Below are 27,871 nucleotides of genomic sequence, written 5' to 3'. Positions count from 1 at the left end.
CTTCCCACACACAGTAAAACACACAAACACTTGTGATTCGCTCTGGTGGCAAACTGCAATAAAAATCTTCTTCAACACAAAAAGTATTTTTCACATAAACCATCACGACAAAGGAGATGTCTGTAAAACTGTTCCTCTTTGTATTGTGATACTTAAACTATGAAGATTTTATATTTTTGAAAATATTTTCTAGAACAAGATATTTTATGTGCTTGATGTGTCAGTGGACACAACAACACAAACAACTTTCAGGGGGTCTTCTCTGTGTGAGCAACTCACTGAATACTGAAATGAATGGGCGCCATCTTGGAGTTCAGTATCCAGCTCTTACTGTTCATCCAACCACTGACGTGGTTCAGGTGTCACATGGGTTTGATTAAGAGGCTACAGTCACACATGTGAGTCTGTAAATCTGTATTTAGCTAAATGCTAACATCAGCATGCCAATCCTCATCAGAAAAACGACCACACAGTTCGACCGTGAAAGCAGGTTATTGTGACCCACATTTCTTGTGTGGTGGCGACCTCTAGAGGCTGTACTAATTATTACAGCAGCAAAGGAGGAAGTCAGGTGATGTAGTACAGAGAACAACATCAAGGAGGAAGTTGGGGGCAGATGGTAAAACAAGCACAGGACATTCATTCAGGGAATCGCTGTACGCCTGTCGCTGGTACGCTACAACAGGAACGGGGATATATTTCACTCACATTCAACCTCCTCAATCGTTCAGGTATGAGGATGTGTTGCGCACGCTTACATTAGCTAATTATTTTAGCTATATCTTGAAGGGTTGTCCCATTTCAGAGGGGGAGATTTCAACCACTACCCCCTGTAACTCTGGGCAGAGGGGCAGGAGTCATTAAAAACAAGGGTGAGAGGTAAAGCTGGAGGATGAACCAGACTTTACATGTAACCATCTGTACACATGAGGCTCGAAAATAAACATTTGAGTGTTACGAGCAGAGGGGAGGTTCAGACCACAGAGTTCATATAATGTGAATGCAGCATTACTCGTTACACCTTCATTATTCCTTCATCAGCGTGTCGTCGCTCCTCTGTGAGCGCTCTGTGCAGTCTGTCCTGAACGAACGAGAGGAGGGACGAGTCAAATAAAAATGTAACTGCAGCGCTCTCTCTCTCTGCAGAGCATATTGATTAAAAGTGTAATCAGATGGAAAGTACACACACACACACACACACACACACACACACAGTTACCTGTTACATTAATAAGTGAGTCTGTGTGTGTCTGTGTGCATGTGCATGTGTATGTATGCGTGTGAAGGATGTAAGAAGGACGGAGACAGTGATAGTGATGTCATGTCAACGGCAGCATTATCATATCCTTGTTGCCGGGGTAACCACTCTGGTGTCCCTACATTAAGCACAAGTGTGTGTGTGTGTGTGTGTGTGTGTGTGTGTGTGTGTGTGTGTGTGTTTGTGTGTGTGTGTGTGTGTGTAGGCAGGTCTGTCTTTGTGAGGACCAATTTGAGTTTTAGATGTTTCAGGTGGAGTTTTCAGTTGTGATTGTTAGAGAAGGTTTGTTCTGGGCTGTATGAGCCATGTTATATTTTTTTTTTTTTTTTTTTTTCATCAAGTCTCCAGCTGCTTCAGGTGTTCAGCAGAACGCTGCGACGCTGTTTTGCTGTGAAGCTCCAGAAATGTTCTGTGGACTGTGAGACCTCCCCTGACTCCATCAGCGTGGAGGGAGGAGATGGGGACTGAATGATGAGTTTTGGATGAACTGTTCCTTTAACAACATTTTCAATGCAGGACTTTTACTTGTGACAGAGTATATATAATAGAGTATTTTCACAGTGTGGTGTCACTGTGATCTTATTTAAGTCAATGATCTGAGTACTTCCTCCTCCACTGCTGCTGTGAATCCAGTCCATGCGAGTGACTTCCGTCCGCTGAGTCCAGGTCCAGTCAGTGACTCTAATCCAGGGAACCAAGTCCAGGTCCAGTGACTCCATTGATCCAGTGTTCCGCGGTTTGGCTGCATTGTACCTAACAGCCATTTAGCCCCACAGTGCTGTTTGTCTGTCTGTTGCTGTCTGTGTGTCTGTTAACAGGAATAACGCTGATGTGGAAACTCTGGGAATATCACATCCACTCATGGAATACCTGCGGATAGTTTTATTTTCGTCCAGGCCCGAGAACTGACTCCAAAATGTCGGTGTTTCCCGCTGTTTTCCAGTTTTCTCCGGGATGTGAGCGTGTGATGGCTGCGGTCCAGTGAACTGGGAGCACGTTGACTGGTCTTGCCTGTTCAATCCACCAGTTTGGGAGCTTGTCTCAACTGTTTCACTGGGATTATCGGAACCTATGGAGTGTACATGAACATTGTTCGGATAGGGATTTCAAACGGGGTAAGTGGACACGTTGGCTCTCCGGCTTGGATTTGGATCCACTTTTTTTGAAACGCGGGATAGCCTGCTAGCTCTCCCGGAGGTTAGCTCAGCAGGCTAGCTGCTGTCTTTGTCTGGAGAGACCGGGGAGCTAAGGGGCATGCGTCCATCATCGGACACGTCCCCGTCTGACCCGCTTGTTTCTTTATATCTGAACATTTTTGATCCACTTCCTCCACATTCATTTAATACATATTAACCAACACGTTTCAGTGTGTGTGTGTGTGTGTGTGACGGCCTGTCTCACTTCTTAACAGCTACGTTACAATGTCCGTTTGACATCAGTTGAACCGCCCGTTGAAACCACCTCTGGGTTGTTTAACGTGTTTTCAAGCTATTGAAGAATTGTATTAACTCCTGATCAGCATTTAAACTTAGTTCAGATCAACATGTCTTCTAATGTCATTGTAGTTTGGTTGGGAAGGGTAATAAATACTGGATATGGGGTAAAACAACATCCGGGTAGGGGAAATTTCAACGACTGTCCGATAATGGATCTATAGGTTTGACAGGGAGGCTGAAAGCGCCGCAACGGTAATTGTCCATCACACGACAAATAGGACGTTAGGTCAACAGTTACATAAACGACCAGCCCAACGCTGTGTGTCTGTGTGTGGATCATGTTGGACGTGTGTGATCTCAGCTGTACGTGTTGACGGGATTGTCGTGAAATCGCTGGTTTATCGCAGTTACACGGAGAACACTGAAATCTCACCCTCAGAGCCAACCAGCACAGCGTCCGATAATGGATCTCGTTAGCTTTGTAGCGGGCCATGGTGGGCCTCGGACTAGCTGCACAAGTTGGGACAGATACCTTCGTATTATTCGATGTTGGACATTTAAGTGAATGTTACTGTGTGTGCTTGAAATCAATATTATTCAGCTAAAGCCACCGTAAGACGTTATTGGTTTGCATGTTAGCTTTGTGCTAACGGGCAGTGAGAACCAGGGCCGACGAGTCAGCCACCGCTAGCTAGCCTCCCGATTAATTCAGCTAATGGCAGCTAGCTAAGCTAGCTCCGTGGGACTGTTGTGTTTGCAACAATTTTCTAGCTCCTTTGAGTATGTTGGTAGCTGCTAACCCCCACAGATGGTTAGCATTTGAAGCATTGCTTCTGTTTATTGTCCCAACGACCCAAACAGGCAACAATCCAACGATCACTAACGTGGCTAATGTAAATGAAGGCTACATATCTACTGAACAGGGTTAGCAGGTTCAACTTTTTGTGTGGCTCGTTGCACAATAGATATGAAACGTTGCTGTCAATAAAACGTGCTACAACTAATGTGACCTGTAGACTTGTAAATATCATTATTGTGAGATTGCATCACATAAGCTTGTGATTGAAGGCCTGTAATGTCTATGAGGATAAACTAGGAATGAAAATACTTGTCAGTTGAAGCAGTTTGGTTTAAACGCCTTTTTAAAGTTTGTCCATCAGTGTGTGTGATGGTCATTTAAAGGAACAGTCCACTCAAAAGTGTAAATTCAGTTATTATCTACACACCACCATGCTGATGGAGAGTCAGGTGAAGTCTCTAGCCCACAAGACATTTCTGGAGCTTCACAGTAAAACAGAGTTGCAGCATTCTCCTTAATAACTGAAGTCGCTGGAGACTTGTTTTAAAACGGAAAGAGCAATTAAATGAATAAAATGGTTTTGTAAAGCTCGGCTGGTGTCTGAAGTGATGGCACGAGCTTGACCCTGTGTGGAGGGTGTAAATCACGTCTTCTTTAGACTTGGATTAACCGGACAAGCTGTATGGAGCCATTTTAGGTTTCATCCTTTTTACGTTTTAAAACAAGTCCCCAGCTAAAAACTGCATTTTCATTTTTGGGTGAACTTATCCTTTAACCTAAAGTGAGCTCATTTTATCCATCTTCAGTGCTGCATTGCGTTTCACTTCCATTGACAGTACACTAATTAACGATGGGCTTTTTTATCTGTGAATGAACAAAGGGAGTCAGCAGGCAGGCACCACATGTTTATCTTCCTAGCAAATCTACTGACACATACAGCATATCGGATAATGTTGTGGGAGGTAAAGTCTGAATGAGTCTGACAGTTGTTTGACTTCGTATGAGTCGATCTGTTTATCAAGTGTGACTTGATGAATGATTTGTCTTCTTTCAGTATTGTGCGCCATTGAACGTGTGTTGTGTAGTTGTACATAAAGATGAACTTTAACTCGGAGGTGTGGTGCACTAAGTTACGGTGCTATTGGTCTTTTGTTCCTTCATATGTACTCCATGTCAGCGGCAGTTGTGGGATTGCATGAACGATCAGTGCAAACCAGAGGAAACATGGTGACCGGACATTAGAGAATAACAGCAGTAATAGTTGCACACAATAAAAGGAAACGGACTGTTATAAAGCTGTTCCTCCTGCACCAGGTACTGAAAAATATAAACAAAAGTGATGAACCGCAGAGAGGAGAAAGAGTCGTCTGAGGTATTTCAGGTGACAGGCAATCACAGAGGGACATACAGGGAAGGTTTGAGCACAAAAACCTGCTGAAACTAGCTTTGTGTTTGTAATTTATCCAGGTTCCAACGTTATCCAGCTACACAGACTTTTTTTAATTGGTTTTCTGCTTGTTTTTTATCTGGGCCCTTGTCAGAATGACCAGAGGAGCTGAGAAGGAAAGACTATAAATGGGTTACAATCCAGATTCAGATTCCTGGTGGATGCTGTAAGGTCATGCTCTGGCTGTAAAAGGTCAGATCTAAAGAGATGGGTCAGTTACCTCTTGATTCCACTCTGTTACCTGCGATGTGTGACGCTGTTGTTACCCACCCTTTACATGACTTCTAACCCACTGGGACGTTTCAGAAGCAGAGCGTCACGTCTTCCTGATGACGTTGACTTGCTCAGATTGTGTGTGTTTCCTGATTTTCCCTGATTGTTGTGCTTCTTCTGTGGTTGAGTAGGTTACGTAGTTAAATCATTTCATTATTTGTCTGTTGAAGTGTGGTTATTGTTATTGTAGATCCCGAGTCAGCACAGGGTGTTTATTTTGAAAATTGACCAGATGCACCACGTCGCTGTCTGACTTCCTCTCTGGCTCGATCTGCTCCGTGCAGCTTAACGCAGCTGTGGTCGGCTTCCATCAAAGAACAACGTGCTGCGTTTTCTCCACGAAACAGAGCGGAGAGACGCTTCTGGGACGCTGCTGAGATGTGCCATGCCACAGCCGGTGGAAACACGAGCATCGTCTAGAACTAGGGGGTAGACTGTTTATCATCCTGTCCGATTATCGAGGCCAACAGTCTTTTTCATGTCTGATTGTTGGTTAAATTAAATAATTTAACAATGTGCTACTTTGGCTCTGATGCAGTATTCTTTCTCTGTTTGTAGTCAGCACTCCGTGGTCTCACTAAATGTCCCACCCACAACATTATCCGATGTACGAGTAAACAGCCTGTCACCACTGAATTATGTGAATCTGCAAAGTAACTCAGATATCAGATAACGAAGACGAATCTGGGGGTTAAGATGCTGAATCCGTAACGGTTGACATTTAGATTAGAGTACACATGACCTCCAGACACATCCGGTCATGAACAGTCCCTTAGTCTATTTTATGATGTGCACAATATGGTTTAACGTATTTTGAAAATTGATTATTATTATAAATAATTATTTTAAAACCCTGATGCTGTGACATTTGTTGGGGTCTGCACCAACCAAACGTGCTCTTACATCTGGAGAACATGATCTGTAGGTCAGGACGTCTCTGCAGCTCTACACTACTTCGTCATGATGCTGTTTCTCACAGTTGACCAATAATATTTACAGAGCTGATTAGGCTTACATGTAGTGAGACAAGTGTTTTATTGTTTTGATAATTCATGGCAGAGATGTTGATGATCTGACATTCAGTGCGAACATTTTTATATTCACAGGCAATATTTAGATGAGACGAGTGTTTCATCACACCGTTTAGAGTCGCACATGAATAAGGGGCGGACGTATCATCTGAAGTGTGCTGTAGAGCTGCAACAATTAATCCAATAATCAATTGTTGTCAAATGTTAAATTAATCTGCAACTGTTTTGATCATGGATTACTTTTTTTAGGTTATTCTCTGATTCCAGCTTGTTAAATGTGAATATTTTCTGTTTTCTTTCCTCCACTATGAGTAATCTGAATATTTTTGGGTTGTGGATAAAACAAGACGTCTGAGGAATTCATCTTGGTGTTTTGGAAAAGTCTGATTGGCATTTTTTGCCATTTTATATGCCAAAAAACTCACCAGTTAATTCAGAAACAATGAAAATAGTCGTTAGTTGTAGCCTCGGTGCTTCGAACCCTGGGCTCCTGCAGCGAGGACAAGTGCCTCTGTATGTGGGACGTGTCCCCCACCAGCTGAGCCACTCGGACGCCCCTCGTCCTGCAGACTTTTGAAGGCTTTTCTAATGCCTAGAAGATTTGAGGCATTAGAGCTGTTTGCCAGTTGATGGTTGGTAAAAATACATTCTGTGAGTTTACCACAGTTTTATATAAGTGATACAGCACTGGTTTGAGTCTGCCTTTTTTATGGGTGTGTTTTCTCCTTTGTTCATCAGGCGCTGTGATGTATTGTAGAGGACCTGAGGTGATACATCATGCATAGTGAAGTCAAATGTGTTGTAGTATTATCATTGTTGGAAGCAAAACATTGTGATAGCATCACATCAGGAGTTACATACACAGAAATGCACCATTCGAGCAGACTTTACATATTGTTGTTACTGTCGATGTAATTTTCAAGTTTTAATCTGACTGCAGATCCTGATAAGTACTTTAATATCACGTGACGTATACATTAACAGCTGAGGACTATCTGCAGTCCAGCGTAGGGTTCTGTGATGGTCTGGTTGACAGCTGGATCGCTGAGCCCGTCTGCCCTGGAGGACGACACCAACAGGAAGCTGAAATGAGACGATCTGTCTGCTCCTCCTGGGAGGCTGGTCAGACAGGAAGAAAGCACTGCCGAACGGTGAGAGGTGCTGAGACTTCCATGACCTGCCGTCACCCCAAACAGGCTGCCAGATCAGCCCCGGAGGTCCTTTAGTGACGGCTGCGGTGTTGAATGACTCAGTGGAGTTACCTGAGCTGATGAAACATCAGCAGCTCCAGAGAATCAGAGCAGAGGACTGAAGGGGACGTCCAGTCAGGAGGGATTAGACTGGTCTCGGACTGCTGGGGACTATAGAAATAGATAATATCAGATTAATTAATAGAAAATTGATCAAAATGAGCTTTCAGTTTCGATCATTTAACTCAAAAGCAGCACGGGCTATAACCCTGCTGTGTTTCTTCCAAAACCCCCAAGATAAAATCAAGCTGCTGGTGTAAAATGGATTTTTAAAGACAAATTAGAAAATATAAGTAACAGTTGATAACCAGTCCAGATGTGGTAGTCTAACAGTAGCATAGCCAGCGATGCTTTAACAAAAAGTCGAGACAAACTGTGGATTTTGAGAATCGTGACAACACCCATTTGTATCCATACACATGTAGAAATCACTTAAGTCATTCCTACAACATTACACTGAATCGTAATCTGATGACGGTTATTGTGTCAGTAATTATTCAAGTTGAAATCTCGTAGATGCTTTGTGTAACCGATGGTCAACCACCTGTGAGCGTCTGTGGCCCTAGTTTCTGCGGCGTGTCCTGCATGCTTGGCATTTATCAGCCCTTGTTGGCTGATGTAGAATCTGCAGCAGAGAAATTATCTGATTCCAGCTTCGTAATTGTGAATATATTCTGTTTTCTGTCCTCCTCTGTGACAGTAAACTAAATATCTTTGGGTTGTGGACAAAACAAGACATTTGAGGATGAAACACTGATGAACATTTTGTCTGACATTTTATAGACCAAACAACTTATTGATTAATCAAGAAAATAATAGACTTATTAATGAACAATGAAAATAATCGTTAGTTGCAGCCCTGATCGGCACCTCCGTCCTGCACCATATTTTATCATGCTTCTATTGTGTTTGTTGTTGAGGCCTCTGTTTAACCAGCAGTTAGACAAGCAGCGGGAGATAAAGCTGTTAAACACAAAACACAGGGAGTCTTTTCAGTTGTATGAAATGTGGTTTCTGCCAACACCTTGATAATGTACGTTTTATTTATAAAAAAAGACCTGAGAGAGCCGGAAAGAAGGAGATAAAGGCCTGGGCGGTGCAGCTCTCAGGGTTAACTGGTCTGACCGCTGACTGAACTGTGCGTCAGAGCAGAGAGAGACAGATAAAAGAGAAAGACGGGGCCGGGTGGAGTGGTGGAGGGCTGGGTGGAGTGGTGGAGTGGTGGATGACTGGTGCAGAAGATGATGGCTGTCGGCTCGCCCTCCACAGTCTCACTGTTGCAGAAAGACAAATACTGATCGATGACATCATTTCTAGACACGGCAACTTCCTCTAATGAGCTCACAGAACAAAAATCAATGAACATACGACCGACAACATGAAGAATATACCAACGTTTGCAGTGGAGAGATGATGTTGCTAACTGTCGGCCTGCAACTGAACATTATTTCATTATGAATTAGCCGATTATTTTCACGATTAACAGCTACCACTGCAATGGAGGTTCTGTCTTCACCTGTGTCTGTTTGTGGTTTGTTGGTTTGTCAGCAGGATTACACAAAAATACTGAACTGATTTCCACTAAACTTGGACAGAGGATGAGTCTCAGCCCAGAATAGACGTCATTAACTTCTGGTGGTGATCCAGGTACTTTCTTTACCATTGTGAGAAAGTTATTTTCCCCCACATTGTAATTAACTCCTCAGGGAATAGTGCAGGGATCTTTAGGGAAATAGGGTGTATTTAGATGGCTGGTATCTATGAGTGAGTATAATTTGATGTGGATAAATAGGACTGTTGGGCTTTGGTGGAGGAATGTGCTAGGACTGCACGATATTGGAAAAAACTGACACTGCGATATTTTCTTTACCTGCGATATGTATGATGTAAATTATGCAATTCACCAGTTAACTTGAAAAGCTTTAATTTGGGAGAATTAATCATTACACTGAGTGAGCTTTGTTTACAAAAAATGATCAAGAATGATTGTGCTTGGTGGTCAGCTGTTTATGCAGAGCCTGCACGTCACTCACATCAACAAACATCCGTGTATTTAAGAACCTTTAACTGGACAAAAGTCTTGTAGATTAGTTGAGGAAAATGAGCTCCTTGCCAGTTTCGCTTTGCATCAAGCAGCAAAAAGTTGTAGCATGATGTAGAAGTTAGCTTTACTTGACATTGCACATCCTGCGATGTGACTAATGCACATGCGCACATTGATGTGGACGCTGAAGCAATATATTGTTTAGCCCTAATATATGCTCTGCTGAGATTGTTTCTTTTGTCCAACAGTCCAAAACCCAAAGACTTTTCATTTACTGTAATAAATGACAAAGAAATCAGCAAATTCTCACATTTGAGAAGCAAATGACTGAAACTAACAACTAATTTTCTTTCGATTGACTAATCAATTAATTGACTAATGGTTACAGCTCTAGATGTTACACAGTGGAAACTATGAGGTCTGTCAACAAAAATTAATTGGCAACTCTTCTGATAAGTGATTTAGCATTAATAGAGTTGGTTCTCAAGCAAAAAATCATGAATTTACTGGTTCCAGATTCTTACATGCAACTGAATATCTTGGATTTTCTACAATTGGTCGGACAAAACAGGTAATTTGAGTATGTTACTCTCAGTTCTGGGAAATTGTGAACAATTTTCAGATTTTTTGGGTCAAAACAAATCAAGACGAGGATCAGAGGATGGAAATCACAGTTGCACTTTTCATTCAGCACATTAAAGGCTTTGAAGGCTCTAAAACAAAGTGATTTTATGGTTAAATACAGTTTCATGTGTTTTCTGTATCTGTCCGTCTTTAGATCTATAGCCAGATCCTTTTTCAGATCAAATCACTTAAAAATGTTCTTCCTAATCAACAGCTGACAGCTGGACATGTTTCTTCATGTGCCAGATGTGATGACAGTTAAAAGCTGGTCAGGTTGTGTTTGCTGTGTAATTTGTTTATAAGAAAATCTAATTTTCCTCATTAGTATGCAGACATTAGCTTGTGGAGTGAGGTCCAGATTTGTAGCAGGTCTCTGAAGGGCTCCTGTGTTTCGTTGTTGAGCACTTTGCTGCTGAAGCTCTGCAGTGTGCTGAGAGCAGATCAGCTGACAGAGCTACACACCCGCTGGATAATCAATAAGATGGAGTGTCCTCTGTAATGTCAGGTAGAGAGGGAGTTCTGATGGATGCAGGCTGAACATGACTGCTGATACAGGCAGTCAGCACTCCTCACTCTTCATGTCCTGAATTACAGAGGTGAACAAATCCGCTGCCTGAGCAATCAGGATTTGTGTCCGACATAAAACTGAATGCCATTTGTCTTTAGACACATTTTTGTTGCCATTTTGGTGGATTGTTGTCAGAAGAGACTGACAGGAGATGTTTAGAAGAAAAAAAAGACTTTACAAGCATCAAAGTCATGGACTGCGTCATTATGAACCCACTTATCTGCTTGCATGACCAGCCCTACTCCGCCCCCTGATCGGTTGGCTTTGTTGCTTGCGTTCTCTATGCTTGACTCAAACTATTAACTCACATAGTAAGGTAGAGCGGTCAGGAGGGTTGCCTAACGAGCCCAGAGACGCTCTGAAAGTGAAGAGTGGCTCAGGAGGATGAATGACCTCGGCAAGAGCAGCAGGAGACCGAGTGAGAGGCCACAGAGGTCGATGTGTATATCTGCAAAACTACGGCTAATAAAAAGCCCTTAACAGACAATACCAGAGCTACTGTGTGAGTCAAGCATAGAGAACGAAGCCAACCAATCGGAGGCGGAGTATTGCAGTTAGGGATGTGCACGGTTACTCGGATACTCGGGTACCCGAGTAGACAATCTGCTAATCGGTTACGAATTATTAACCGGTTAACCTAGGATTATTTCATTGTCAGCGATGCCGGGTGTATAGTCGCTCTGTTTCTCGTCTATTTCAGCCTTTACACCGACCCCACCGGTGTGTTTGTAACGTTAGCTTACCCAGAAGCCGAGCAGTCAAGCCTGTCCAATAGGGACCCGTGTGCCGTCACATGACGGGCTAAAATCCAATGGGAAAACATGATCTGCCAAAGATCGTTTATTTACATCAAGATGGTTGCTCTGTTGCCGTGTGTGATCACTACTATCAGGAAATCTCCCGTAAATCCTAATAAATAATGCGTAAATTAACATGTATGCAATATTTCGGGGTCCGCCTGCTATTCCGACATGTCTCTCTTTAGACATGCCGCTATTCCGACAAGTCTCCGACAATGGCAAAAAACAATGTCGAAATAGTGGGACGCTTGAAAAATAACTTTAATGCCGCTATTCCGACAATTACAGGTCACTGTCTAAATAGCGGCATGTCGGAATAGCAGCATGTCACCGCATTTGTAACCTTAAACTGGCTTACAACCACTCAACGAGTTCGATGCGAAACCACTTAAGGTTCAAGAAACACGAAAGCATAAGCACCGCTAATTACTGAAAAAAAAATTTAAAAAAATCCCGGGGTATAAATGCGCTCCGTCCAGAGGGGAAACTTTTTTTTTTCCCAGTCATAAACTCATATGTGCATCTTAAACTCCAATCTACTCTTATTAACCACCTGATATTTTGTCTGACGACGCCGTGTGTCAGCAATGCGCTGTCTGATGGACAGAGCGCATTTATGAGTCATATATTTTATTACTCAGTTACTCGATTAGGACCAGGTTCGGGTACTCGGTTAGAAAATCACCCGAAATGCCCATCCCTAATTGCAGTGTGAACGTGAAGTGCAATGTGAAGTCGTCAGTTTACAGAGCATATTAAATACTCTATATGCCAGTAAATATGAGCACGTATGTGGTTTTATGATAATTATGTGAATTTGAAAGGATCATTTGTGAATATACTTTTATAATGTTGCCGTAGATGCTCTCTCAGGTACCAAAACTTGGCACCGATTTATTTATTGTGAATCAGCACGTGGTGGTAGTTGTTCGGGTTCGGGAGTTTGGCAGCTGTGTTTCTTTTCTGTGGGCAAAAAAGATCCTTCCCACTGATTCTGAATCATATAGCAGTTATGTCTGTCAAAAGTATCGGAGTATCATGTTTTCACCTATCGTGCAGCCCTAGCTTCATATATGTGGTTCAAACTCTGTCTCAAAGCTTGTTAAGAGCTTCAGTGGCAGAAGACCTACTCTCATGTGCTGACATATAATATACTTTGGAAATGCTGTTGTGAAAGCATAATAATCTCAAAATATGAACTTCTTATTTAAATGAAGGGACAGGACTGGCTACGCCCAGAACTTAAAATAGTGAATAAATAATTAAATAATAAATACTGTGATATAATAGCCTACCCTTAACTGTGATAAGACTTAAATGAAGCGTTTTGGACCCTGCAGCTGTGTGTCTGAGCAGGTAAACAGTCGATCCAGAATAAGAGGATGAGACTCAACAACAGAGACGAGATCGAGAACAGTTTCATGGTTTGGTTTCTTTTTCGGGCAGCAGTCGAAGGCTCCAGGCCTTTCATATTAGACGGCTCATTGTGTTGCTTGTGGAGTTTGCGGGTTGTTGTTTTTATGCCTGTCTAGGATTCACATTTCAAGGCGTCAGAGTTGCTTCTGTGCCTCCATGGTGGAGAATCAGTTTAAAGAGGTTGAAGACATGGTAAGCATGTGAAACTGAGATTTAAAATTGCATTTGTTTATTAAACCTGAAGGAATGGTGTGTATCAGGAATCTCAGAACAATTACATTTTTTTCCAGTTAATGTTAACATTTGTTTAAGTCCGATTTGACATTATTCTGAGCCCTCACGTGTGCTTTTCTGCTAAACTGTACCGAACACATTCTTATCACATATTCGTCTTTATGTGCTGAAACAGGATGCGGGTGTTTCCACTGCTGGCAGTGACAGCTGCATGACAGAGCTTGCAGGGGAAGGTTTTCTTTTTTCTCAAGAAAACCATATCCACAAAATGGAGGATGTCCCCTTTTATGTAGAGAGTGGAGGGACTTGATTCAGAGGCTCAGGTGTTGTGGTTTAACTTTCACTTCCTTCAGCCTTCCGGTCTCATTGGTATACAGATGCACGTTGGTGCTGCTGCTGCTGGGAAACAAAGTAGTGGCTGGAGAAAGCCTTTGCTGTGTCCCAGTTGGTTGTGATTTACTGACAGCAGGATGGTCAGTCTCAGTGCTGACAGCTCTCACACGCTGCTGCAGCAGTTTGTATTAATGCCCTCGGTGCTTTTTGCCTGAAGGTTGCAGCACTGTGAAAATCATTTCAAATAAAAGGTGTACTTTCTGCTGGCAGTGGGTAACTATGTATTTTAAGGTTGTATATTTTATCAGTCTTCTGACTGGTGGTGATTGATGTCATCATAATAAGAATCAAATGGCTACCACAAAAACGTCAGAGATGAGATTTACCCATTGATTCACACAGTATGACCCTGTCTTTCTCCTCTTTGAGCCGCTGCTGCAAATAAATATCTACACAGATAGTTAGTGGGAAAACAACGGCCGCGAACAAACCAAAGAGAAACTGTTCCCAGCCAAATCTTTGAACAGTCTGTATTTTTGTATTTGGTGAAACTTACGGGTAGTAAAATGTGAGAGAGTGTGTCCCCTCAGTGTTGCCGTAAAGCAGGATTTGCTCATTAGCCCATCACTGTAGTCACAGCCTTTGTTGCTCTGATGGCAACCTCCAACTGTCTCACCCAGCAGAGAAAACTGTCTCCCATTACCACCAACATACATCCTCATGCTGGGTTTGAAAGCATCTTTGTCTCCGCAGCACATGTCCTTATCATAGCTGTGTTCAGCTTTAGAAGCTATGAACATAGTTAACCTGGTAGATGAACTATGGAAGCTAAGCTTAGAAATCTGTGAATAACAACATCACGATTGAGAGACACACACTAACTGCGACCCACCAAAAAGAAACAAGAGTGTCTTGGGTTCGGCTAACTGGCAGGTTAAATAAGAAAATAATAAACAGGACATGGAGACGTAGCGTTAGTTTACTGAGCAGCAGCATACTTTTCATTTCTTCTCCCACACGTCACAAACAACAACTTCTCCTGCCTTACGGCAACTCTGAGGTGACACACTACTTTATTGTTCTCTCTAGTTGGATGCATTTTAAACCCGGATGTTACCATGGTCAGGGCTCAGTGGTCAATGGCTGTCAACCATCGGGAATGGATGATGGCGCCATTCATCGGCCCAACCAGTGTATACAACTGTTGCCAGTGTTATTGGTATTTAAAGGCTGGTGTCATTCTATATTTTTCTTTTTGTCAACAAGACCAACAGTTGTTGAAGTAGGATGTTGAAAGGGTCAGTAAAATTGATTTGCAGTTCAATGTTCTTCACACAGTACATAAAAATATCATTAAAAGACAAATATGAAAGTGAAATGTAAAAATAAAGGATACAAATGAGCTGATGTAAGAAAACATATTAAATATACGCTATCAGGGACTTTATTTAAGACATGTAGATGTATAAAAAAACTCTCTGAAGTTTCAATGTACTGTGGTCTTTCTCTTTATAGCAAGTATAAAACAGTCACTACTAGTTTCCTGATTTCTCGGTAGCTAACTGGCTAGCTAGCAATGTTATGTTGTTAATGCTGATTTGTGCATGACAGTCCTGCATTTTGAAGTATTTCATTGTTGCATTCTCTCTCTTCGTCAGATGACCCTGAAATTTCAAGTCCAGCAGTGAAGTTGCTGCTCTTAGTGCCAGCTCTCTAATATCAGTGCAGACTGGCAGGGTAGGAGCACGGGTTGCTAAATTTAGCCAATAAAGCTCCTCTAGTGTCCAGGTAATGAAGCAGAGTTCTTTATCACCACAGCTGAAGACATCATATTGGAAATGTCTGGTCGTAACGTAAACACCATCCACGACTATTAATGATATGTGAGGTTCTTGAAGGTTTGTCCCATTTTATAGGCAAAATGGGACAAACAACCACTACCTAGCAGATCAGAAACTAGCAATTTGGTGTTTTATAAACCAATATTACAAGCTAATGTTAGTTAAAAATCAACTGTTTGATACATAGAAAGCCAGTGGACAAAATTATTAAAACAGTTCATTTTCTTTTTGGGTTTATTTAGTGTACAGTCAATTAAGGGCCATAGAGTATCTTGAGCCTACCTCAGCAGCCCTGCTGTGACTCAGGCCTGGTGTACTGTGGCGGTTCAGGGGTTAAAGTGGGGATGGAGCCGGAGCGGGACGGCTGTGTGAAACAGTCTGAGCGCTGATCCCAGAGCTGCCTGCACTGATGCTGAAACACTGAGCTCTCCCTGAGCAGACGTTGTTTTGACACCTTGCTCAGCTGCTGTGTTGCCATCACACTGATTTCCTGCCGTGTTCTGTTGGTGAAATGTTAAACTTATTTTGACTAAGTGCTGGTGTAACTTTTAGTTGACGGTTAAACATTAATTGCCTCTGTGAGTAACTGTTTATACCGCAAAGAACACTAAAACATAAGAGGCGATGCTGTGTTGATGAACAAGCTGCTGAAACTATTTTGACTTTAAAAGTGTTGGAAGAGAACTAAAGAGAGACGTTCGTCACACTAGTCTCTACTCTTAACCAAAGGCTCCAGTTGTGGTTCAGGAATAGTTTGACATTTTTGTAAATGTTTGGAAATTTTTTGCGAGATGACAAGATCAATAAAGCTTATATTGGAGCTTTTCCACACAGGTGCTTTCTCGGCTCGACTCAGTTTGATTTGTCACACCAGTCCACCGTGGCAGGGCTTTGCATTTGTATCTTATGACACGTCTTGTGTAGTGGTCGAAGGAGCGGCTGTAAACACTCTTCCTCCACACAGTACTATCCAAGAACAGCCCCTAGCAAAGCTCTGCTAATTATTTAAACGCATTTCATTTCTAGAAAGTGAATTAACAAATTTCCCAAATGTTGAACTGTTCCTTGAATGATAACGCTCTGCATCCAGATAGATGAGCTCCATGTTGTCCCCTTTGCTGTTTGACTTGACTATATATTCTGTGACTTGCTGTCAACACAGGTATTTGAAGCCAGTGATAAATCCTTCTTTCCTTTTCACTGTCTCCCTTCCTTTAAGCTTGAAGAAGAACCACACATTTAGTATTTATACTAATCATCTGTTCATAATATTCTCTACTCATGCTCCGCACAATGTAATGAAGAAGTCTTTGGCAGCCTCAAGAGTTTTCAGACTGAAGAAAACAACTTGCAGGCAGCTAAAGTAGGCAGTGACTGAAATTCAAATCTGTCCAGTTAGGCAAATAAACCACAGACATGCTGGTCAGTGGTTAGTCCTGGCAACAGAGGGTCAGTTACATTTTCTTAAGCAACACAGCCAACCATTTATCAGGTGTGTGGTTGTGTTGCACCATCACCATGTGACCGACAACAACAGAGGAGCGAGTCAGAGGTGTTACTATGGAACACAGTTCACAAGACCAGCCATACGCCGCCTGTAAAACTATTAACTCACACAGTAGCTCTGGTAATGTCTGCTTTTATTCCAGTCTGATACACCAGCAAACACACCGACCCCTCGGCCTCTGTCCTGGTCCTCTGCTGCTCCTTGTGTCCCACATCCACCGGAGCCTCTCTTCACTGCCGGAGTGTGTCCGGGCTCGTTAGGTAGAGTGGATAGGCCGGCTCTCCCTGCTGCTGCTCTGCCACCTGCCCTGTTTGCTCTACCTACCACTACGAGACACTGAAGCTGCGACTGCCAAAGTGGTCGGCGCGACCACCGGGGCAACTACAACTCACAATCTGGCACGCTGCTGACCAAGTGTTTTACAAACTAACCGCGAGAAAAGCTTAAGCACAACCCATTGACACCAGAGTGAGAAAATTAGTGCTGACAGAGAGGAAATTGTGAATAAGAAAGAGCAGGTCTGCTCACTGGAATGGCAGTATAACATACCTCACAATTACTAAGCCTATAAACAATAAACTGATATGAATCTGCAAAGTAACTAAGTATATCACATAAATGTAGTGGAAATGAAGTATAAAGTACTTTCCATCACTGATTGTTCTAAATTTTGACGCTAGGATTTTTATTTTTATTGCCGATGTGCATCGTTTCCAAATCCCGGTTATTGATCCCCTTGATTTCTAATAATCAGTATCGGTATCGGCTCTGAAAAAGCCATATCAGTCGACCCCTAACTAATAGTTTCAGCAGCAGTAGGAATCTTTGATCCTAAAATGTGCTGAATAATAATCAGTATCTCTAAAATCTGTGGGGTTGATGTCTTTCCACCACTGAAAGCAGAGCTGTAATTACACTTCTGTACCAGTTCAAATGGAGCTGCTTTTACCCAGAGCCAGTTTACCAGCAGTCCACACAGAGCCAGAGTAGCAGCAGTCGCTCAGCTGAAGCAGGCAGGTTCCCAGCCTCGTCTTCCTCCTCCTGCAGCGCTGCACAGCCTGGTGTAAATCATCAGGAGCACTGACAGTGTGTTAATATGTGGGCGAGGATTCACCCTGCCTGCCTGCGACATGTAGTTTATAGCCCAGCAGAGCCAGAAGATGCTTGCTGGCTCGTCTGTGTTGAGTTGTGGAATCATCCGGGCCAAGTTTCCATCAGTGCGGCCTGGATGATTTGTCCTGCTGTCTGTGAGAAGCGGGCCGGGCCGAGCTCGGCAGGGCCATGGCGTCTCAGGCTCATTTCCATATAAAGAGGCTCTTCTCCGGCTGACAGCAGGGCAGGGTGCTCAGAGGAGTGGGCAGCCTGTGGAGGTCCTGCCACGATGCTGCCTTTAATTAAGTGTGGCATTAGAGGCAGTTGAGCAGAAAGTCTGATCTGAGAACAGCTCAGCAGTCTGGACGCCACCAGCTAATCCACTCGGTCATTTTTAATACAAACAGTTCAGGAATTAGTGTGTTAGTCCGAACACCAGAGGCTCAGCATGGGCACTCTGTAGACTTATTTATGTTTGTTGCTTAACATAAAACACAGCTGCCATACACAGATACAGCCCAGTCCGCTCACACAGGCCTCTCCAGTAGCAGGTACTTGTCCGTTTAATTGTAGTGCAGAAATGATAACAATTACAGACTCAATCAGACAGGCTGCATATTTGAAATCATATAAGAACTTTGCCTGAATAAAACAAATTATTTTTGTTATATGATATTATTAATGAGGAAATCTGGTCAGAGAAGAAAACATTACACATAGTTCAGTTTTTTAATTCTGTGTGCTGAACTTGAAAGATTTGGTCTATCATTCAAGCAACAGAAAATTATTTTGCTAATTGATTACAGCCTCTTAACTATCCATCGGCCCATCCGTCCACTGGCCGCTGTGCTGTTCAGCATAAACCTTTGCCATGTACACAACTGCTAAGGTTAAGTGAGTACTCTTGCGACACATCGCTGCAAGCTAAGGTTTTTGTGATTCAACTGATGCAAACCAATTTTGAGATATAATCACAACAGCATGCAAACAATTGTTTGCATGGAAAAAGCTGTACCATATTTCACAAACACAATGTTGTTCAGTGTAGTTTGGTGTGGAAGCCTCCCAGAAGTGCTCCGTGTTGTCGGCGTGTTCGCTCTGTGTTTTGTCTGAGCATTTGAGGTCTTGTTATTAGCAGTAGGATTAGCACTGCCCCCCTCCTGTCCGACCATCTGGCCTCTCAGCCACTCAAGCACGGGCTGAGCATGGTTCAGCGCCTGATTGGCCAAGCGGAGCAGTTAGGGTGTTAAGTAACTCTCCTGCCAGAGGGGGTCAAAGGTCAATCTGGTCTGAAAAGTAGAGATGGCTTGAAATTACACCAGATGATTGCTTCTGAAATTGTTTTCATATAGAAAATAATGTTTAAATGACTTTTTGACTTTTTGTTACAGTCTTACGCCAGGTTCAGACAGGACGCCAAAACGCTCCGAAGCGCCGCGCTCGGAAATTCTCGCGTGAGCCACGGCCCTTCTGTTCACACCAGACACGAATTTCTCTGCGCTGGTCGGCAAACGGCTCTGCTCGTCAGCTGTTCTGTAGTCACACTTGGAGCTGTTTTTTCACCATAGAAAAGTAAATAACCGCATAAAATCACAACGCCATGTTTTCCTGACAACTGTAAATGTATGTCCACTTCATGGTAATGAGTAGTTTTCTGTCAAACGGGGTGAAAATAGTTTTATTTTGAAATGTGTTTCATTTGAAAATCGACAGGATTTCTCGTTGTTGCTTTATTTGGCACCCTGCCCGGCTTGACACATTCGGCCGCGGCACGCAAAAAAATTAGACCAGACGCCGAAACGATCGCTGCACAGCGCGCACCGGCAGCGGAGCAGAGCGCCGCGGCGCTTGCTATCTGAACGACACCATCGGTTAACATGGGCGCTGAAATGAAAATGACTCCGCGCTTCGCAGCCGACCGGGGCGCTTCCGCATCCTGTCTGAACCTGGCGTTAAGCTCCTTCTGGTGTTTATACAGGGGAATGCTTCAGCTATACCCTATTATGGAAAATGTTATACATAGTAATACGGTTAACTTCCTCTTTTTTTGGACACAAAATTTCACTTAAATTGAACAGTTCTCCAGGCTGTTCAGCCTAAAAACATCATTAATATCATTGAGAGTGTAAGAAATGGATTTCCTCCCTGTGTAAAATGTCCCAACAGGACTCAGAATCAGATCTTTGTCTCTGTTTGAGCCAGAAAGATCTAAATTTGTCCAACAGTGGAAATCCAAGTCAAGCCTTAATCTAATCAGCTGTTCCTCCGATCAAAGCTCCCTGTCAACTGGATTTCATGGCGATCTGCTAATATGTTTTCAAATGATCCTTCTGACAGACAAACAGGCTCAGTGGTGGGTGGAAACATGCCTTCCTCAGGCGGAGAGATAATTTTGGCAGATGTTTGTGATTGTCAGAGTTACTGAAACAGATGAGGTGGGTGTGAATGATGGAGGCTAAAACAGATTATCTAAAGTAGAAGAGTTGTAATTAATACGACCAGTTCTCAGACTGCTGTAGCACTGAAGCTGTCCTGCTGAAAGGCTTCAGTCAAGTTGAGGATGGATCGGTTGTCAAAAAATAATAATAAGGTTTGAGCTACAATAACAGATTTCTCAGCTGCTCTTATTAGTCGCTATTAAAGTTATTGGTTGACAGAATCTTCACAGGATCGATATTTTATTTTTCTAAGTTTCTCGTTTCTCTCAAGAATTTCTTCCACAGTAGCTTCAAAATAAGATAAAATATTTATGTAACCAGTGTAGGATGCAACTAATGATTATTTTGCTCCTCAATTAATCCGTGATTGTTTTCTCAATTTGTTGATTATTTCTTTGTCTATAAAATGTTTGGAAATCTTGAAAATAATAAAAGTATTTTATCATCACTTTTAAGAAGCTACAAGTATTTGACGATTGTTTAATCAGTAGAAATCCAAACACAGTGTTTGTATCTGACAGTTTTACATCCTTATTGAAGCTAATATTATATTTTAAGTTGTGTGCTTGAATCTGCAATCCTAACAGTGGATCATCTGTATTTGAGGTTTTAGAGATTCAGAAACAATATTTGTTGTTTAATACACAGCATACATCACACAAAACTAAAATTACAAAGTTCAACATAAAATACCAGCCTTCAACAATGAACAACAAAAGATAGAGATTCAGTTTGTTATAAAGTTCAGAGTCTGTAATATGTTCAGAGTATATCCTCTTCACAAATAAATCGATGCTGATGGAGTTTCCTCTGGTACCAGTCAGCTGATCGTCTTCCTGCACAAGGGATAACCACTTGATTCCACTGTCTGACATCCCGTCTGGCTTGATCTGCTAACATTGCTGAAACTTGCTGCGGCGTAGCCCGTGGAAACACGAGCATTGTCTAGAACGGCCACGATCAGCTCCGGCAACCGCATCACTCTCATAACGTGGCGTTTGACAGTCAACACACACACACATAGTAACAGCTACCTGTGTGTTGCTACCTGAGGCCCACCTGCTGCAATTTTCAACTTAATGAGAAACAAATGAAATTTAAATGAAACAAGCTTCCACAACTACAATTAAGGCTCTCATAAGCACTTTCTCAGAGTAGAAGTTCAGCGTCTTGCGTTGTCTCTTTGCTTCATGCTGTGTTAATTACAACCTTGATCAGCATCAGCGTTGAGTCAGTCGGGTTGTAGGCTGTTAACATTACAACCCAACCCCCTCCCATCCGCTCCCATGGCTCTGCCAACAGTCCCGTATTGTCGGAGGAGGTCAGGGGTCACACTGCTTCATTCATATGATAAGTGGCCTAAAGGAGGCTTTAGAGGAGGGATGCGTCTGCTGCCTCATGCTGTTTGTTGCAGAAAAAAGCTGAGAAAAAGCCTCCGAGTGAATGGCTCTGATCTCTCGTCAATACAGCCTTTATGTTAGACTACTGAAGTGGGTGGAGGAGGTTTATTAGTCCTGTCTCCAGGAGACACACAACAGGAAGTGACAGACCTGCTCTCTCTCTGACCTGGTCACAACAAACATGCCTTCAGAGCCCCCAGGACTCCTCGATTCTGCAACAGCACGCTTCTCATCTTGCATATTAATTTGTGTAACCAAAGTCTGGCTTATTGAGATCGTTTCCTGTATTGTATTTTGCTATGGGAAGTGCACTTTAAATATTGATATTCAGTGTAATTGTGTCATAGTTGGCTAAAAGGCACCTTTTCAACCTGCATCTGAGTGACCTTGTGTGATCAGATCTCACTTCCTGCTCTAAACACAAATAAACCCGTCCATCAGTGGGACAGACAGACACCATGTTTTTACACAAAGACAGGAGTTCATGTAGAACATTTGCTGAATTTACAAGAAGGCCCAAATGATGAAGAATTAGTCAGAGACCGAGTTATGAAGTGTCTCCTAACCCAACAACTCACTAAACTGAGACATTTTTTAAGGGAGTCTGGGGACTTTCTCAACGGGGACAAAGAAGTAGCCTATATTGGTTACTGTTTACTGTATTTGTAAAATTTGACATGTTTAGCATCAATAAAATGTTGTCGTTTTTCATAACTTGAGTGGAAATGGTGAAATCAATTGAAACCATGTGTTTCACAAAGTTTAAGTTTCTCCTCACTCAACATCTCTTAAATCGGACGATTTGTCCACAAGTATCTGCTGCTAACATCGGCAGGTTAAGAGAGACCAAACATGTCATTTACATCACAGTGAAGCACATGAAGATCAGACAGACTGTTGTTGTGGCTTTGAGATATAATCACAACAGCATACACAACAAACAAACAATTGTTGCATGGAAAAAGCTTCACCATATTTCACAGACAGTGTTGTTCAGTGTAGTTTGGTGTGTGTTTGCTGTGGAAGCCTCCCGGAGGAGTTTTCGGTGTTTGCTCCGTGTTGTCGGCGTGTTTGCTCTGTGTTTTGTCTGAGTGTTTGAGGTCTTGTTATTAGCAGCAGGATTAGCACTGTCCTACTCCTACTCAAAGTTATTATTCAGTCAATCAAAAATATAACTGAGGGATTAATCAATAATGAAAATAATCATTTGTTTTGTCCTCATTATTGTAGTCTGACCTGTTGTCTGTCCTGTGTGCAGGAGGCGATGTGGGGAGCAGGGTGGAGGCGCGGGGTCCAGCCCTGAGGAGGCGTCCTGCGGCTGGGAGGAGCGTGGCCCTCCTGTGGCCCTCCTGCGGCGCTCCGGGACGCTCCTACTAAGATGTCCCTCAGCAGCGGCCCTGCAGGCGGGAAAGGTGTGGACTCCAACGCGGTGGACACGTACGACAGTGGCGATGAGTGGGATATCGGTGTTGGCAATCTGATCATTGACCTAGACGCTGACTTGGAGAAGGACAAACTAGAGATGTCGAGCAGTAAGGAGGGAGGGGGCATGGCGGCCCCTCCCAGCGCTGTGGCTGCTTTACCTGACAATATAAAGTTTGTTAGTCCTGTAGCCGCTGCGCAGGGCAAAGAGAGCAAATCCAAATCCAAACGTAGTAAAAACTCTAAGGAGAGTGTTAAGGCCCCAGTCTCAGACGGAGCTAAGAAGGAGGTTCAGGGACGGGCCCCCGGCGACCCTCCACCCCAGAATCCCAACTCTACCCCCAGTAAGGGAACTGACAAGTCTAGTAAACCCTCCCGTACCCTCCCTGCTGTGAAAAAGGACAAAGATGGGGTGTCTGGGAAAACTAAAAAGGAGAAAATGGAGGTTGTGGCCACAGGAGTGGTGAACACTGAAAAAGAGTCTGTGGCCCCCATCCTGCCGTTAGGGGCCCCTCGCAGTGGCCCCTTTGAGGGCCAACAAAACCCTGAGTTAGCTGCAGCCGAGCAGCTCGGGAATATGGCACTGGACTCAGCAGGGATTGGCCAGCCTGTCGCCATGACAACAGAACAAGAGGAGGTGGACAACGGTGAATGCCGAAATCTGAAGAAAGTCGTTGGTGTGAAGGTAAGAGGAAACATGTTTTAATACTTCTTGCTCTGGTTGGTGCTGTGTGCCTTGCTAAAGGACACATGGGCATGTTTCTCAGTAAAATTCTTGGTGTTAATGGATCACTTTGCCACACTTCCCTTGATTCAGCCTCTTTTTGTGCGTGATGGTCTGTAGATCATTACTGTGCTGTCTTTCTAACCAGGGCTCTCAAACGAGAGATACTGATGTTAAGAGACACTTCTGGTCGAACGAAGAGCAAATAAAAAATGTCTTGCTGGAATCGGGGCTTTGAATCTGAATCATCAAGTCACCTAATCTGACAGATAACTGATCAGCCTTCTGAACTCTTATTGTGGATTTATCAGGAATTAAAGAGGCACCCCAGTAACTTATTACTGCACTTCCATCAGGTCAGGGGGCTCACAAAGACAGATTAAAACAATCAGATTAAATCGGATCAGACTGGAAGCAGCAGAGGTGGAGGTTGACTCTAGTACGGGTTAGGAGTGTCAGGATATACTGATAATGATAATAATCGTGATATTTAAGAATTAGATATAGATATTGTGTTAATAATACAATGACAATATCATGTAAATAATCCAGTGCCTCTTCAATCTTTTTCCGTTCCTTTCCATTGCTGCTTCATCATAGTAGGTGGAGTTGATGCATCTCAACTCTTTTTCCAACACTAGCACCACAGCTGCCGCATGAAATCAGAGAGATGACAGTCGACACTGCTAACGAGACGTACACTTTATCCACATTACAAACATGCTATAAGAGAGCTTGTAGAAAAAAATCTGGGAATTGTGAATTCTGTCATTAATGTCAGAATATTTCCTTTTGAAGGCGATAACAATAACCACTGTCACCTCGAAGGGAAAGCAGGAGATAAAGAGGGTTAGGGTGGGATTGTCTGTTGCTGTGGTTAAAGATGAACGTGGTTTTCCAGATGGTAGTGCAGGTTCATCAAATTTGACTCTCAGCTGCACCGTGTTCAGCTTGTATCTCCTCCGCAGCTGCTGTTCACCCCAGCTTTCCTCATCTTCTTACCAAATTTAGCTCAGCGTTGAGGTTTGCAGCTCTGCCAAACGGTCCTGCTGGCCTGCAGCTATCGGCCGCTCAGAGCTGCTGTCTGTTATCCAGCGCCGTGGACGGCTGCTGCCAAGTTCCAGCACTTGTGTTCTGTTTCCTTCATCCAGCTGGCCGACCTCCTCTGTCCGTCATCCACATGTTACTGCCGTCACCTCTGGTCTCTCAGATACAAGCAGACAGTAACCCAGCCGGCTGTTTGTGTCACAGTTTCTTGACCTCATGATGGTTTGGCCACTAAAACCTTGAAACTGTCATCTGTCGTGTTAATTAATAGATCTGTTCTGGCTGTAATGGAAAAATCCTGCAACTCTTTCCTTGTTGCGTTACATCTCAACAGTCTGTGATATTTAACACATTGCAGGATTTAATTTCAAATGGAAAATATATCAGAAAAATGTGCATCATCGACTTCAATAAGTGATTTCCTATGTTTCCCAGAATGCCTTTCCATAACCCCCAGGTGAGGAGTTTTATGCTTTAAGGTGCTGGTAATATGTTAGTTGTACAACAACAATTAGATCTATTGAGTAGCGATCCATGTGAAAAGCAGCTTTTATGTAATGTTTGCTAAACAAGCACTAGTCCTAATCGGGGTTAACACCATGGTCCAACTGCTTCAGGTCAAAGGTCAGAGTTTAACCTTAATCTGTTTGTGTCTGGAAGTGGAAAGCTGAGAGAAGGCATGCTTCTAGGGAAGCACTCCGAGCTTAATCGTTTGTGACACTAGTTAGAGCAGAAATATTCTCTGTATTAAACATCGTTGACTCTGGAGTGACCATCACAACAAACACACATAACACAGCAGAGGTTTGTTCATCAATAAAATGGACTCTTGGTACAAGGCTTAGCAGGCAGTTGAATTAGATTTAAACAGGCTCTGGGTTAAATGGGTGGTTAATTCAAGGTTAAATGGGCTTTTGATTCTAGGTCAAACAGGGTTTGATTTGTTGTTAATCAGATGATGATTCGAGGTTCAATGGACTACAGGCTCAACGTTTAACAGCCTGTTGATTTCAGGTGAAATAAGTTGTTGATTCAGGTTAAATCAGCTGTTGATCCAAGGTTGGCAGTCTGTCCATTGAGGGTTAAACAGGCTTTAGATTCACGGTTAAATGGGTGATTGATCCAAGACTAATCCCTGTTAGGAGGTAATTTTCAGGGTTAAACAAAGGCCAACATGACATCGCTGCTCCCAAGTGTCTTCGGTTCATAAATTGGGGTTTTGCTCTGTGGAACATAACTGAGGTAAAGTGTTAAAGCGTCTTAATATGACACGGGCCAAGCTGCTGTCAGCTGATTGCTGGTTATAATCTCACAATAGAGACATCTCAGAGTTCAGTGTTGCAGACTTTCTCTTGGAACCACTGCAGCCAAATTGGCCCAGTGAGGAGACACCAAGTCTTTTTTTCAACAGCACAGACAGAAACAGATGACACCACGAGGGCTAAAACTCAGACTAAACACAAAGTAAAGATGTGGAAAAGGAGTGAAGTATTCTCTTCCTATTGGATTGTTTATAGACAGGATGATTACAGAGAGAGGTGGTGGGGGCGTGCGGGGGGGCATCCTGTGAATAACTAAAATTGGACACAGACGTCACATCTGGATTATTCCAGCTGCTCACTTGGGGTTTGATGGCAAAAAGTTACAATCAGCAATTAACATGTAGTTTCGGTGTTAGTCACTCTGAGTCAGCCACTTTAAACTGATGTTTAGCAAGAAGTGTCAGTTAGTCTTCACCTGCACACTGTTACTGCTGATCTCTGCGCTTGGATGTGAATTTGGTTATAAAAGCTACTTTATAAAGCTGCTCTTCTGAGGTGAGACCGTATAGTGCACAGCCAGCAAAAATATGTTCAGTCAAACCTGGAGCGGTACTCACTGAGAATCAAATCAAATTAAATCAGATGAAATTGTGGGATTATTTTAGATTCAAACGAGATGAAAATGTGAGCCAGCTTGAATATATTTTGAGATATAGATATCATCTAACATTTTCATCTGGCTGCTGAGTGAAATCTGAGCTGGTATCAAGCGATCATCTCGCATCCCGTTCGCTCTTGAACTCTACTGCAGGCTGCGGCTGACGGTACACATGGACCGCCATTTGTTCGTTAAAATCTTGATATTAATATGGCGACATTGATGGCTGGCAAGCTAGCTAGTCTTGTTAAACATTTTGTTAAATTATATTTGCTGATTGTGAACCATACACACAATTATGACTTTGAATCTTGCTAGCGTAAAATTAGCTGTCTGGCTAACAGCTGAGTGGAAGTGTTCAATGAGCTTAGCAGACAAGTTCATCGTCCGTTGTCAAGTTTCCATTACAGAAGAACCTCCGGGGGTTGTAATAATCGCTGCAGCAATTACTAATGACTTTTGAAAAACCTAATATTTGGATTGCAAAACGCATGCGAATATAAAGTTATAGTCTTCCCGTTTTTTGTCTTTGGCATGTGACCACACACAACATAGAAGAAGCTGTGTTGCTGTGCTACTAGCATGCTGGTCCCCTATGTGATCGTCCACATCGACTGGTTTAAAAAATAATAATAATTAACCAAGTAGTGAGGCCTATCAATATGGTGGCTTTTAAACTAGCACACAAGACCAAATTGAGTGAATACAAGTGAAACACAACGTTACATGAAGAAATGTCTGTTGTGTTCCCCTGTAGCATTTAGTCACACCACGCCTGCAGCTGACCTGTCGTACTCTGCCTCTGATAATTTAGCATGCTGGTCCCAGCTTTTGTCGGCATCAACTGAAGTCAAACACAACTTATTTACCTTTGATAAATATCCAGCATGTGAGGCCTGTCATTACGGTACGCTTTAAACTGGTGCACAAGGCAGAACTGAGTAAATCAGATGAATGGACAGACTGA

General features: G+C 42.9%; 1 protein-coding gene across 3 annotated transcripts in view; it reads left to right on the top strand.

The window, feature by feature from the left end:
• Window positions 1-1,936: 1,936 nt before the first annotated feature.
• The window catches only part of znf609a (zinc finger protein 609a), a 41,815-nt gene continuing 15,880 nt past the window's right edge, over window positions 1,937-27,871 (top strand). Inside the window, exons 1-3 of one of the 3 annotated variants that reach the window (XM_084365054.1) lie at window positions 1,937-2,373; window positions 9,046-9,141; window positions 23,050-23,898. In XM_084365054.1, coding sequence (XP_084221180.1) covers window positions 23,170-23,898 — 729 coding nt within the window. In that variant the 5' untranslated portion in view covers window positions 1,937-2,373; window positions 9,046-9,141; window positions 23,050-23,169. The remainder of the gene's footprint in view (window positions 2,374-9,045; window positions 9,142-23,049; window positions 23,899-27,871) is intronic. The other 2 variants (XM_084365053.1, XM_084365055.1) reach the window with 2 other exon arrangements.

The sequence above is a fragment of the Pagrus pagrus genome (assembly GCF_965226575.1).
Source record: "Pagrus pagrus genome assembly, chromosome: 10".
Lineage (NCBI taxonomy): Eukaryota > Metazoa > Chordata > Actinopteri > Spariformes > Sparidae > Pagrus > Pagrus pagrus.
The sequence above is the reverse complement of the archived record's forward strand: the minus strand, read 5'-3'. Positions and strand labels throughout refer to the sequence as shown.